The 14,555-nt window shown below is 37.3% G+C and overlaps 2 protein-coding genes across 4 annotated transcripts; one reads left to right on the top strand and one right to left on the bottom strand.

The window, feature by feature from the left end:
* The first annotated feature begins 1,570 nt into the window (after nucleotides 1-1,570).
* On the top strand, nucleotides 1,571-10,055 carry BRCA2B (BRCA2-like B). 3 transcript variants are annotated; one of them, XM_088806104.1, is made up of 22 exons: nucleotides 1,571-1,717; nucleotides 1,795-1,950; nucleotides 2,257-3,294; nucleotides 3,397-3,503; nucleotides 3,594-3,748; nucleotides 3,969-4,091; nucleotides 4,180-4,377; nucleotides 4,456-4,537; nucleotides 4,631-4,681; nucleotides 4,783-4,858; nucleotides 4,971-5,082; nucleotides 5,168-5,239; nucleotides 5,847-6,042; nucleotides 6,118-6,300; nucleotides 6,504-6,646; nucleotides 6,711-6,773; nucleotides 6,868-7,078; nucleotides 7,658-7,825; nucleotides 7,912-8,115; nucleotides 8,410-8,501; nucleotides 9,207-9,647; nucleotides 9,722-10,055. In XM_088806104.1, the coding sequence occupies exons 1-19, from the start codon at nucleotides 1,573-1,575 to the stop codon at nucleotides 7,966-7,968; spliced, it is 3,336 nt and encodes a 1,111-aa protein (XP_088662230.1). In that variant the 5' UTR covers nucleotides 1,571-1,572; the 3' UTR covers nucleotides 7,969-8,115; nucleotides 8,410-8,501; nucleotides 9,207-9,647; nucleotides 9,722-10,055. The 3 variants fall into 3 exon arrangements, with proteins under 3 accessions (XP_088662230.1, XP_088662228.1, XP_088662229.1); XM_088806102.1 differs by having other exon boundaries at nucleotides 9,207-10,055; XM_088806103.1 differs by lacking the exons at nucleotides 9,207-9,647; nucleotides 9,722-10,055 and having other exon boundaries at nucleotides 8,410-8,923.
* Nucleotides 10,056-11,007: 952 nt separating this feature from the next.
* On the bottom strand, nucleotides 11,008-14,415 carry TBL35 (TRICHOME BIREFRINGENCE-LIKE 35). The gene is made up of 6 exons (XM_007026524.3): nucleotides 14,047-14,415; nucleotides 13,602-13,884; nucleotides 13,063-13,234; nucleotides 12,638-12,834; nucleotides 12,394-12,546; nucleotides 11,008-11,508 (listed from the first exon to the last, which is right to left on the bottom strand). The coding sequence occupies exons 1-6, from the start codon at nucleotides 14,243-14,245 to the stop codon at nucleotides 11,178-11,180; spliced, it is 1,335 nt and encodes a 444-aa protein (XP_007026586.3). The 5' UTR covers nucleotides 14,246-14,415; the 3' UTR covers nucleotides 11,008-11,177.
* Nucleotides 14,416-14,555: the final 140 nt, after the last annotated feature.

Below are 14,555 nucleotides of genomic sequence, written 5' to 3' on the forward strand. Positions count from 1 at the left end.
GCCACCCAACGCCAGGTCCAGGGTTAGGGTTCTGGTTCTGGATGAGATAAGGCGAAGGTCCCCCGGCCCCCAGTCCCCCCCTCCCCACCTTATTAATCTGACGCAATGATTATACGCTGTACCTACTCGCACACCATCAACCTTTGAATCGAGCACACATGGTGATTGACTATTTTTCTTCCCATTTTCCCCCAAACCAAACAAATCCTTGCTTCTGCCCCACCCTCCACTATTCCATGACAAAGGATCGTGTGATTTCCAAGGTTTTCACATGCTTTTGGTAAAAGAGGGTGATAGATTTCATGGGTCCGCACTCTTTAGCCCATGAGCTGTCTCTTCGATACTATTAGATTATTTCTTCAAGCATTGCCATGGAAGAATCTATATCTCAACATTCTCATCTTTGGCTTTTATGTTGTCGTTTTTTATTTTCCCGATCAATAGTCGAGATTCCAGTAATTCATTTTGTTTTTATTTACCTCCAGTTGCATTTGATCCAAAAGCAACATTTTACCCATCTCTCAACATCTTAACATGACACAAGGATAACATTGAGTTCAATGGATTTAAATTTAAAATTATTTTAATTTGTTTAAATACGGGTTAAACTTTCTTGATTTGTATATGTAATTTATTTAATTAATCATGTTATAGGGTCAATTCATATAATATGATTTGTTTAATTCATTTATGATACTCATTTAAATAAATTAATTGTATTTAAATGAGTTTATTGAATACTAATTATATCGTGTCATGTAAAACTAACGATTTTGTTTGATTATATAAATTATACAATCATAACAATAAAATGTATAATTGTTTTTAACGATTTTGTTTTACTCATGTAATGCTATTTATTTTCCTATCACAAAAGAATCTCGATACAAAAAATAAATTATTTACTTAACTTAATAAATAATTAAAATAATAAATAACATTTTATGAACATTTATTCACTAAAAGTAATCGAATAGTCTAACTTTAAGACATGTTATCATTTGTCATAAAAAATCAATCGAGCTATCTAAGAGCCATACACTCTAAGATTACTAAAACACAGGAAATAATGTTATTTTGTTTTAAGATAATAAATATTAGTTTTATGAGTATTTATTTATTAAAAATAATCAAGCAATCGAACTTTTAGACATGTCAATATTTGTATCATGGAATTAAGACTCATTTAATTAATCAATTAATTTCAAATCTAAACTTAGAATATAGTATAATTTTATTAAATTATATGGTATTTTAGCATATAAATTTATAAAAAAAATTAACTACTTAAAATTCATTGCATAATTTTATTTTGAAATCAAATTCAAATGGTTTCCGGGTCGAAGAGCAATTATTTGGCCTAACGCCATTAATGAAATGGGCTGAAAAGCCCAAGTCAAGATGAGTGTAATATTGTTCGGGTCGAGGAAGCCCAAAATTTACCCTCCATAGCAAATTAAGTTCCCGCCTTCCCGAAAAGAAGAAAACTCTGATAAAGAAGAAAAAGTTTCAAAATGTTAATAGCCAAACACCAGCGGCATCCAAGGGAAGCCTTTAAGCGAAATCAGGAAAATGTCGACGTGGCAGATATTCTCTGACGCCGGAAACGATTTCCGGTGGGAGGTTTCCGGTCGTATCCTCCCATCTAAACCAGACGATGAGCCGAACCGCGCTCCTGTTCCTCCACTCCCTTCCATGGCCGATCTCCTGCTTCAAGGTAATAGGTCTCTGAACGGTTTTCACATGTATAGTTTACTTATTTTGCTCTGAGATTTTTGTTGGAACCAAACACAGGATGCTCGAAGCTTATTGAGAACGGAGATGCAGGAGTCAGGAACTGTCCGATGTTTAGAACAGGATTAGGTAAATCGGTGGCTTTGAAAGAGTCTTCCATTGCAAAAGCATTGTCTATTCTTGGCGACGATGACGTTGGCACTGCTGTTACTTCAAGTAAACGCTTCTCTCTCTCTCTCTTTTCCTTTAATAATGTGCATCTGGCTTTTCATATATTAATTTTGAGCTTTATATGTTTAAAGAATCTGTGATTTGGGCTTTTCTGTTAATATCTCAAAATTTGGAGCTGAAGAAAAATCATGAAAACTATAACTGTTGAATTTATGTTTCGAATGATTTCTCTAGTTTATAGGAACGAAACAGCGGTCACTAAAAAATCATTAAATGTATTCACTGTTAATGGATAAAGATGGTTGTACAGTTGCGGAACCAGCTCCTTTTTTTGACTTATCTGCTGCACAGGGGAAGTGGTTCCCGGAAACAATGGATTCGGCTGCTCTAACTCTCTTTTTCAAACGGGCTCTGGGAAAATGGTTAACATATCTTCAGCTGGTTTGGTCAGAGCTAAGACATTGCTGGGACTGGAACAAGATAATGAGCATCACAGTTTTGAAGGTTTTCAACATCCAAAGAAGTTACCTGCAACTAATGAACCTTGTGGGTGGCAAAGTTTTTCTCATTCAGAGAAAAAAGAAGGTTTACGAAATACTGGGGTTGCGGATTTTTTTTCAGAATCAAGGCACTTGTTAAACTCTAGGAATGGTTTTGTAGGAAGTACAGTAGGCAGTGAAAATGACTCAACGCCAGTGCATTCCAAAGAGTTTGATTCAGCTCCCAAGCCACCTCCAATCAAGTTTCATACTGCTGGTGGAAGGTCGTTATCAGTTTCAAGTGATGCATTGAAGCGTGCAAGGAGTCTTCTTGGTGATCCAGAGCTAGGGAATTTCTTTGGTGAAGTAGAAGAAGAGGTTCCACCGTTTACTGTTTCAGAGGAAAAGTTTAATGATGCTTCATCAAACAAGGAAAACCATTTTTTCACTTCCTTTTCCCTTCAAGGAACAATAAAGAGTAAAGATACATCCAAGGATTTTATATCTCCACTGAAAGCATCTTTCAAGCAAATGAGGTCCATATTTAATTCAGAAAAAATATGTTGTGGGAGTAACTTGATTGACAAATTTGATGCAGTTGGCAAATTTGATGCAGTTGGAAATTCTAATGCATGTGTGTCGACCACCAATATGCCTTCTGCTCAGAAGCCTTTAAGCAATAGTACTTCTGAGAAAAATTTGGTAACGAACATTTCGTTGCCAAGGCTTGGAAAGTCATTTGGCGGCCCATTGGCTGATATTTCAAATAACATTGTCACATCTCAAACAAATAACAAACGGATTATGACTGAGAAGAAGCGAATTGGAAGATCAAGTTTTATTTCTCCATACAAGAGACCCCGCTGTTCTGAATTCTCTACTCCATTGAATAAAGGTGTTTCCTTTGTAGGTAATGGTAATTTTATCAAGCCTTAAAAACTTGTTTTACTTTTATCATCTTGGTTTGTGCTCCTTGATACATGCTTTTCATCAGCTTTATCTGCTTCATCAGATGATCATTCATGTTGCAAAAGAACAGTTTCCACTAAATATCCATTTCAAGTGCCAAGAGTATATATGAAGGAATATTTTGCAGTGCCTCCATCAGCCTGCAGCATGGTACACAGCCTGTCAGAGCTATTCATTGCTTTCAAGAAATTGATTCATTTCTCAGCATTGACACCTGTTTATATTCCTGAATTGATTTAGTTGGAGTGTTTGTCAGACCAAGAGAAACAGATCAAACCAGACAATGCAATTAAGTACATGTTTAAAGATGAATCTGGCTTAAGTCGCATTGGGGCAGAAGCTTTTTATGACATGTTGGCTCATTCTGGAGCTTCTATGCAATACATTTGTAAAGAGTAATTGCCTCTTCCTCTTCTCCATGCCTGCTTCATATGTTTACTACTTAAACCTTATTATTATGATTTCCATGTGCTACAATAAGTTATGCATAAATTGATGCTTTTGGTTGCTTGCTCACAGTTGGGCTATACCTGCAAGTACTGTTTATCATCTGCATTCAGCAATGTATTTATGTATGCATTAAACCATTCCGGTTACACTTGTACACATGTCTAGGTGGGTTGCAAATCACTATAAGTGGATTGTCTGGAAACTTGTGTGTTATGAGAGGTGCTATCCTTCCAAATGTGCTGGAAAATTTTTGACTATCTCCAATGTCCTCGAGGAACTAAAGTACAGGTATTAAAATACAGTGAGTAATATGTTTGCCTCTGAACTTTGGTTTGACATGATATTTATGAAAACAATTTATGATCCATTTTTCTAGATACGATAGGGAAGTAAATCATGCACACCGTTCTGCAATAAAAAGAATACTTGAAGGGGATGCTTCGCCTTCTACAATGTTGGTACTATGCATTTCAAATATTCAGTCAAATTCTGAACCAAAGATGGAGACAAATCTATTGATTACAAATGGAGCTGATAATAGCGGTAATGCAAAAGTGGAACTAACAGATGGGTGGTAAGCAAATTCCCATTTTAATGCTTATGCTACATTAATTTTTTTTTTTTTGCATGTAAAAGATACCTTGGCTTACAGGTATTCAATGGATGCTGTTTTGGATGTATTGCTATCAAAGCAGCTTGCTGCTGGAAAGTTATTTGTGGGACAGAAACTTCGGGTAAATTGTTCATTTGCGTTTCAATTTCCCCTCTTCAATTAGAGCATTCTGTAAAATTCACCTTGTTCTTATGGAGTAATTTGTCTTTTGAAGATCTGGGGAGCAGGATTGTGTGGCTGGGTTGGGCCTGTTTCACCCCTTGAGGTTCTGGCTGATTTGAAGTTTTTTAAGGAAGTTAAATTCTTGAAATTGCTTTGTCATTTGGAGTCTCGTCATTTTCTTTATTTTTTCCCCTTGAATTTCAGGCATCAAGTGCAATAAGTTTACTTTTGAACATAAATGGGACATTTAGAGCTCATTGGGCTGATCGGCTGGGATTTTGTAAGTAGTGTTTACATTATATTGCTAAATTCTGGTTTCTAGTTTCATATGACAAGAAAAATCAAGATTTCCCTTGCCTCCTCGAGCATGATTTTCCAATTAATGTCTTTAGGCAAGGGTGTTGGTACTCCTTTGGCATTTAGGTGCATCAAAAGTGATGGAGGTCCAGTGCCTTGGACTTTAGTAGGAGTCACTCGGATATACCCTGTTCTCTACAGGGAGAGGTAACTGGAAAGTGATTTGTCTGCAATTTTATGTGAAAACGGTATTGCATGGGTGCTTTTAGTTTATCTTATTTTTTCCATCCAGGTTGAGTAATGGGGGGTCAATTGTCAGATCCGAGAGGATGGAGAGTAGAATGGTTCAACAGCACAATCAAAGGTGACCTACTATATTTTGTCTTCATTTAAGATGTCGGAATCCTCTTTTCTGTATTGTAATTTCATGTCATTATGGTGGTGTTAACTTAACGTAATGCATAAATCTGCTGTGCTTTATGGCATTCACATAACCTTCATCAGTCAGCCTTTTACCAGGCTTTGTCTGATAAACTTCAACTTTTTGTGCTTTTTCCTACTAATACGCTGTTATCTTCTCTCTATTAGACCTAGTCCTTCTTCCTTCATCAAAACTGTCCTTATAAGAGAGAGTGATAGTGCCTTTTAACTTCATAAACATTCATTCTCCAGTAGTAATATGGGTTTTCTCGACTCTTGGTTATACTGACTCTATCAATGCTTGTTGCATAAATTACTATGATGTGCTCTAAAGGATATCAACTGGTTAATGCTACCAGTTTGATTCTTCTTAACAACCTTAAACATTCATTAGGATGTGTTGTGGTAATAGCAGAGGAAAACCAGAAGTTTATTGATGTGAAATAAGGACTGGTATTCTAACTGGAAAATTTTTTGAAGTTAGGCCTTTAACTGGTCATGTAATTGTGAGTACAATAGGCTTTACACGCTCGATATTTTTCCTGCTGCAGGGGCTCGGTTGTTGTAGATCACGTTATATCTGAGTATCAAAGAGGGGTCAACAGTTCTCATATCCTTAGTGACAGTGAGAGTGAAGGAGCAAAAATCTTAAAAATTCTTGAGACAGCTGCTGAGCCAGAAGTCTTAATGGCAGAAATGAGCCCAGAGCAACTAACTTCCTTTGCTACATATAAATCAAAACTTGAGGTGCATTTCAGCTACTTTCCTTGAAAGAAAAATCTAAATTAGAAAGTGATATTAACTATGCAGATGTGACTGTAGGCAACCAGGCAGTTAGAGATGGAGAAATCAATCAAGAAAGCTCTGGCAGAAGCTGGCTTAAATGAGCGAGATGTTGTCCCATTCATAAGGGTGAGAGTTGTTGGATTAACCACTAGGAAATATCATGGAAAGGGAAGACCTAAAGAAGGCATAATAACCATTTGGAATCCTACAGAAAAGCAGGTGAATCTGAGTGTTATCCTGCTCTACTCTCTCCTTTGGATTAGCTTCATCTCCTTGTGCATGTGCCCTTTTCTACTCTTACAAGCATGTGCTATATAATTTGTCCTTGTATCTCCTTTAGTTGGGCAGGGTTAATAATTAGCTTAATAGAATAACTTAGTTTATTTAATTGTTAATTACAAAGATACGTATGACTGAAACAGAAAAGCGAGCTGGTTGAGGGGCAGGCATATGTCGTTGCTGGGCTTATACCAATATACTCAGATTCAGAAGCCCTTTATTTACAAGCCCGAGGATCTACCACTAAATGGCAGCCTTTATCTCCCATGGCAATGGAATGCTTTGAGTAAGTTGTCATCTACATGCTCTGTTATCATATATTGGTTCCAGCTCACGCTTGTCCTCTACAGGCCATTTTTCAGTCCGCGAAAGCCAACGAAATTGTCAAATTTAGGTGAAATTCCTCTTTCCAGGTAAATCTCTCTCCTCTACCTTCACATCCTAACGCCTAGCTATTTTCTTCTGAAATCTTGTTTTCCTTATTCATTTTTCTTTCGGGTTATTCAGTGAGTTTGACATTGCTGTATATGTTGTGTACGTGGGGGAAGTCTATACGGCTGCTCATCAAAAGAAACAGTGGGTGTTTGTGACAGATGATTCCATTTCAAATTTACTGTCAGAAGGATTATCAGATTCTTTACTTGCCATCAGCTTTTGCTCACCATGCATTGATAAGGACTCATTTGCTCCAATCAACTCTAACCTAGTGGGATCCATGGTGAGTTGTAGAGTGTTCTTTTTTTGTGCTCCAAAATGGGAATGCCTTTTGAAAGTGATAAGGTTTTGAAAAATTTTGGGAAAATTTGTTAGGTGAGACATGTTTATAGAAATGCCATGGCATATATAAGGACTATTCCTACAAGTTAGGGAATAAATAAATATTTGGATAGTGATGTTCTATATCACTGAAAGCTTCAGGTGAACTAGGGTCATCAGGTAAGTACTTCTCGAACTTAATAATTGAGCCATTGCATTGAGTCTATGTAACTAGTTGATTAGCGTTTTGACTGCAGCTGTACAATACACTGTATTAATCAATATACCAGGCAACAAAATCTATAAAGTTAATAGTTTTCCCAAATCTAGTACAGATGCATTTAGTCAACGTGCTTCTGGAATCTGGATTTCATGGTTGTCGGAAGTATTGATTTGACTAAACATCATAGTTCTGGTAACCATAGCTGAATTCTTTGGTGATTCCTGCTTATCAGATATCACCAACTTTCCTGGTCAAAAGATTATAAAGAACTCAGTTTTCTTTTCTAATTTTTTATTTAATGGTAACTCTAACTCGCAGGTAGGCTTCTGTAACCTTATCAAGAAAGCAAAGGATCAAATGAATCATCTCTGGGTTGCCGAAGCAGCAGAAAATTGTGCATACTTTTTAAATTTGAATCCCTCAATTTGTTCTCACCTTAAAATTGCTGGTGCCTGTGTTCAGACATGGGCAAAGGCCTCTAACTCGGTGCGCACTATCAAATTTAGAAGTGATGCTTAATCTTTAATGCCCACTACCATATTCACCTTTAGTACTTGACTTTGTTCATGCAGATTATTGACAAACTCAGGGAGAAGGTTTTATTTATTCTTGACAATTGTGGAGGCTAATCTGTCAAACGAGCTGATTTGATTTGGACTGCCTAGAAGCAAGCACCCTCGCATATCATATGGACCCTTATCGCTTGACATCAAGGATGAGGTTGCTATCTCTATTTGCTCTCACCACGAGTCTTCTCGCAGGTCAACTTTAATCGTGTAAGACTAGTTTCTTTCTTTCCTTTTTTCCAGTAATATTGGAAACTGATTTGCAATTGGCTGCCTGGAGGAAGCCTATCCATGAATGCTTTTGCAATCTATATACCAGTTCATATTCCTTTAGTTTAGTTGACCAGAAAAATAGAATTATCAGGCAGGTAGCTTAGATGTGAAGTTATAGTTCGGGTCAAATTTTTGTGATGATATGCACATGATCTATTGAAGCAAGAGCTTTTTCGGGGTTGTAAACTTTGACATGAATTAGTTTAAACTCATGACATTCTCCCTGTGCAGGTCTTTCTTTAACATCCACTGAGCAGCTGACATAGTCCTCCAGGAGCCTGGAGGCCCGAAGCCATTATTTTGATTATCCGGACTTTGAAAAGGTACGAAAGCACTTGAATTTGGTCACAGCACAATCCTTTTTTCGAGTTCTGGTTGAAGGGACCAAGTATAGAAATGACAGAGGGAAACCAATGTGTGTCAAATAGCTAAGAATGTATATATTTTGCTAGGCTTTTCATGTGTAATTATGCTGGGGTTTGAGATAGTTAGGATCCCCTAGTTTTGTTATTCTCCTATATTTTCAGGCAGCTAAACTATAGGGGGATGCCATTGATTAACTGTGCTGTAAGTTGCTAATAAAGTATCGGCCCCGCTCAATCTCTGTCTGTTTAATCTTTGCTGCTTCACTTATGTTAGGGGTGGGAATTTATTAGTTAAAGGGCATGTTAAAATGAACTTATTTGTATATATTTTACAAATATTGTAAGTTTTTTAATAGTAATTAGATTGAATATTGGATTCATTCGATTTTAAATTTTTAATAAGAAATAATTAAATTGACTGAATTATACTGTAAAATTAAAATAATTGAAATTGATTTATATTTGACATATTCAATTAATTCTACCAACTGTTTTATATTCAATCAATTTGGTTGGTTTTATACTTTTTAATAATATTTTTAATAAATAAATAATGTTTTATATTATTTAATATAAAAAATATCATTAAAAAGTATTAATAATATCCCATTCAATAATGTACTCGACCGTCACACTTCTGTAATGCGTTGTATACCTTGACAGATGCTGCAAAGAAAGCACCTTTAGCACAAAAACGTGAGCTTTCCATCAAACCTTTGATTCATTCATGTTGCCAAAATTAACAGCTAAAACCAGCTGCTGTCGATGAAGGTCTACAATAGCAAATGGAGGGGTGGTCCTCACCCGTTCTTTCCCTTTTTTTTTTTATCCTCTTACCTTTTATTTACTTTTTTACAGTTTCCTGCGGCCAAACATATATTCTTTTTCAGGTGCAGACATGGATAATTCTGTTAAAGAAGAAAAAAGCACTACTTTTGCATGGGAAATCAATGAGTTTTGACGACAAACTAAGCTAAATGGGGGAGTTAATCTCAAGAAACAATGGGCTAAGGCTTTAATCCCCAAATCACTGGCAAACGTTGTCACACCATAGCAACCTGGTTCAGGAATGTTCCATTGTCATTATGCTGTCTGGACCTGATGGTACAAAACCGTACCCTCCACGTTGCTCTCTTTTGGTGCTTTATTTTGTATTTGTATAACCATTTTCAGAACAGCATAGGAGCAAAGCTGAAAAGAAAAGGTATGGCCGGTGAGAAGAAAACTACATTGAGAGGATGCATCAAGAAGAGCAAGGGGCCATGGATAGTTCATAGAGCCACCAAAGATGGTGGAATAGTCACTAGGTATCGGTTTCCGACCGAGAACGAGCGCCAAAAGAATAAGCAAAGGGAGCGAAGGCGGCGAGCGGTGGCTCAGAACATCTTTGCAGGGCTCAAGGAGCATGGGAATTACAAGCTTCCTAAGCATGCCGATGCCAATGATCTGTTGAAAGCTCTTTGTCAGGAGGCTGGTTGGCATGTAGAGGAGGATGGAACCATTTACAGGAAGGTTCGTAAAATGTTTTTTAACCTATTTTCAGAGGTCTCCCTGTATTGTTTTTAATGAATATTTTGTTGCAGAAAACAGTGTCATCAACAATGGCAGCCTCGGTTGAAAATGGTGAAGCAAAAGATCAAGATTATTGTACATGCAACGATCATGGGAATGTTCTTCCAGCATCAGGAACCTTCTTGTCTGTAGGGCAGTCCCAAGAATGCAGTGGTATCAACTTGGTGCTTTCCCTCTCAGTTTCAAATTCCTTGACCCGCAATGTTTCCTGAGAAGGAAGGTATGGTTTCAAACAAACAAGAGCTTGGCAAAGAACTGGTTTCAGGTGGAAGTGTATATAGGATAAATCATTATCTAGTCTTTTTCTTCCTGGATATAAAGGAAAAACATATTTAGTGCTCTTTTCCTAACACAGATGCAATTAAACGTATTTAGTGCTCCTTTCCTTGATGAAAACATATAGGTAATTTTAATTGAAAATGTTGAAGATGTTTATTCTTGGGAATTCTTTTTCAGTCTAATTCTGTATCCAAAAGGAAAAGTTGGATTAGAGTCTCATAGTTCGGGTCTGGGCTAAACCCATTCCTAACCCATAGAAGATTTTGGGATGGGCTGACCCTAGCCTCGTTCCTTCTTTCGATTGGCTTGAAGCCTTGAACATATATATACAAGATGCTCTTGTCTTTTGTTTGAATGAACTTTTTAACTATACAAATTGACATCACCAGTTCTGGGAATCAAATACAGAGAGCTGAAAAACATAAAACCAAGCTATTGTATCGTGGAAGCATGGTTTCAAGAAGAATTCTTGCTTATTCTTTACCCCTACAAGCACAAGGTACCGGTATACAACCCGACAATAGGCATAAGAAAAGCATTAGCCAAATTGCTCGCACTAAATAGTCAGATGTACTAAGACAACAAAGAGAGTTCATGCTCTCTGAGCTTCAGGTTTTAGACAAAAGAAATATAATTTCAGGTGTTATAAGCAATCCTTTCAGTGCAAATACAGTTTGTCATTCCCATTCCAGGAATGGGGAAGAATTCACAATTAAACTTCCTTTTCCTATTTGCTGTATGTAAAGCCACTAAAATAATTTCAATTGTTTATTTTGTTTTTTTTTACAAAAAATGGAATATTAGTTCATTCCACACATCAGGCACACCTGGTAAGCACCAGTGTATGCAATCAGAGTAGCTTGCAGGGTTTGCCAATTGCTGGGGGCTCAATGTCTCCCAAAATTTTCTATAGATGGAAGGGTGCCCATCTTTTCGATATTCTGAGAGCTGAGTAATATTGATAACAGATACCTTTGAACCCAATCGGGAAAGCACTTTATCCACCATGCGCATGGTAGGCAAGTCGGAACCACTCCCCCAGTAGCCCTCCAAAGTGATTGGTGTCATTTGATTATAGCAGTTTCCATCACTTCCCGATTCCCACTCTTGACTCCTGATTAATGGCAAAATGTTAGTAAATATAGGCCAAAATTTATTAAAAGATCCCCCAACTGAAGATGGAAAAAGTACAAAGACCTCAAGCAAGGGAAGCAGCTTCTTTTTTCACATTCTAGGAGCTTGCCAATCATTAATACGATGAGAAATTGAAACGAAATGTAGTAAATAATTGGGCTAAACATGCCATTGTACCAATAGGAGCACCATACTCTTGTAGATGCTGCCTTGCAGTTTGGTAACAAGAACTAGCCATGACAATTACATAAGGCCTCCATTTTTAACCTTAAAACTTTAAAAGGAAACATCGATCGAGACATCAAGTCAACTCCATCAAATTGAAGGGCACATATGATGGCCAACAATGATTTTCATGCAAGTAAAACCTAAGCAAGAAAATTTTGCTATCTCATTCAGTTTATTAATCCGTGGGTCCTATAAGCTTCAATATTTCCAAATCAGCTAGGATCTCAAACCCCAGCAAGTGCACTAGAGCATACTAAAGTTGATTCTTCACAAAGGAAATATTATGAACCTCTGTTGTCACATAACTCCATGCTAGGGCCAATAATTGTGGATACTAATAACAGTCCTATTAGTGACTCCATGATGCATTATTAGTCTTATAAATTCTTCATCTCTACCTCAAATGCCTCTATAGTACGATTTATCACAATTAAATAAGTTTGCAAACTTTAACCAGGTGAAAACAGTCCTATTAGTGACTCCATGTTGCATTACTAGTCTTATGATTCTTCATCTCTGCCTCAAATGCCTCTATAGTATGATTAGTGGCAATTGAATAAGTATGAAACTTTCAACAGGTGACTTATCCAAATGATGAGAAGTATAGAATAATTCAGGTCAGGGGTAAGACCCTCACCAGAAATGTGTTGGTGACATTGTAACAAAAAAGACACGTTTCTTCAGGGGAATGACATTAGATGCTACCCAGTCTGCCCAAGCTCCCATGGCCAACTCCATGCCTCCCACCCCATTGAGTTCCTCACAGGCTCCATTTTCCTCAGCACTCCATCTGCAAAAGTTGCAAGTATATTAGGAATTCAATACATCTTAAAAATATACTTATCTTTCCTAAACTAGAACTTGTCAGCGATTATACATACAACAGCTTAACTGGGCCTTGTCTCCACCACAAGTACGAGTTAAAAATTAGTATGTCTGCATGCTCCCACTGTGATGAATGCTTAAGTACTGAATCTGGACGGATTATTCGTTCAGCTAATCTGTGATTCACTGGGTCATCAGAATTAGATTCAACCAAAAGTGGAGCCCATAGAAATTCAACAGTGGCATTATATTCCTGCAAACGACACAAGAGTAGCACACAGCCATGATGTACTGAAATATCAGATTTCCAAGATCCATCACCAGCCTATAATGTTTCATAAATTTCTATTTAGTCTCTAGGCATGCCCTCACAAAGAATAATACATAGACAAACTTAAAGAAAAATTTAATCACCCTTATAAGATACGTGGATTTCTTATGCTTTATATTCAAACCTCTTAGAGGGTGTTTCCTGGCTTACCTCTGCTCTGAAAATGGTAAGCTCAGCGTTAGGACTTATGGATCTCTTATTTGCAGGGATCACTGACTGTAATAAACACACCATTGATATCCATTGACCTCTATTCAGAGAATCCCCCACGAACATTAGCCTCTTCCCTCTCAACTTCTCCCACATTTCAGTTGCATTCCATCTAACACACCAGGGAATAGAGGACAAAAAACAAATCAATTTCAATTAGGAGAAAGTTCCTATCATCTATAGCCAAAATGTTAACCGGCAATTTCACTACTCAGAAAAATCAAATTAATCTTCACATGGCATCAGTTGCATTTGAATTGGTACAGATCACCCATTTCTCTTGAATTAGCTATACCTCCTCGTATTCAGATTTATCTACTAAGCTACTGCCATTAAAGGCTAGAACCGGTAAATCTAGGACTTGGGTCTCGAACAACATCCTCAGACAGGACACAGCAAAAAACCAAGCAATCATCTGAACTATATAATTTGACATCTACCAAAACGGAAACAACAACAACAACAAAAAAGGACATTACCTCTTCAAATTGCAGTTACGAGGCTGCCATCTCCAATACTGGTACTGCAAATCAGACCTCCCATGCTTATGACATGCCAACTGGTCCGACATATACGGACAGTCGGACTCTTTGTAAAGTGGATACGATGTGTTATCAAACACCCACTTTCCAGAGAACACATCACAGCTCTCTTGGTTTACCCTGCTTCGCCGACCCGATTTTGCATCCGGGTCAACCCACTGGATTTTCTTCCCGCTGTAGTTCCTTGTAGTGTTGCAACTACTGAATCTATCCAAAACCTCTAAACACACACATAAATAACGAAATCCCAGTTATTCTAATATACCAAAATCTTGCAAAGACTTGAACTTTGTTGAAATTCAAAAAGATGAACTTTGACCAAGAAGAACTGTTTTAGAAAAAAAAAAAAAAGGGCAGTAGAGATTGAAGATGATAACCACACCTGAAGCTCCTTTTGGAAGATTTGGTTTTACATAAGTAAATGAAGTTTCTTGACTGTGAGGAGCATGATCCGGGCTTTCATGGATTTGTTGAATGCTGAATTCATTGTAGAGAATTGAACAAGCTATGAAAACCAGGAGAAGAACTGCAAGCAAAGGGATATGGGGTTTCTTTCTGCTCCATCTAGGCGTCACCGACATGGTGAATGGCAGAGCCCCAAGGATTTTGCAGAAAGCAAGAACCTTGAGCTTCCCAAATGGCTGCCTGCCACTTCTAAGGCATAACAAGTACTAACTGGATTTACCCACTTAATGTTAGGACATTGAGTTTGCCAATTAATAGTTGTAATATAAAAAGCCCATGCAGAGGTCATTAGTTCTTAACAAGCAGACTGTGCCAGCTGTAGTTAAGGCTGATTATCCAGCTGATTGCTGCTGTTCTTGATACTTTGATTGGTAATCGATGGGTGGTTTGGTGCATTTATGAGTATTCTATCATTGTTTCTCTTGG

Source organism: Theobroma cacao, chromosome 5 (genome assembly GCF_053813885.1).
Source record: "Theobroma cacao isolate CCN51 chromosome 5, ASM5381388v1, whole genome shotgun sequence".
Classification (NCBI taxonomy): domain Eukaryota; kingdom Viridiplantae; phylum Streptophyta; class Magnoliopsida; order Malvales; family Malvaceae; genus Theobroma; species Theobroma cacao.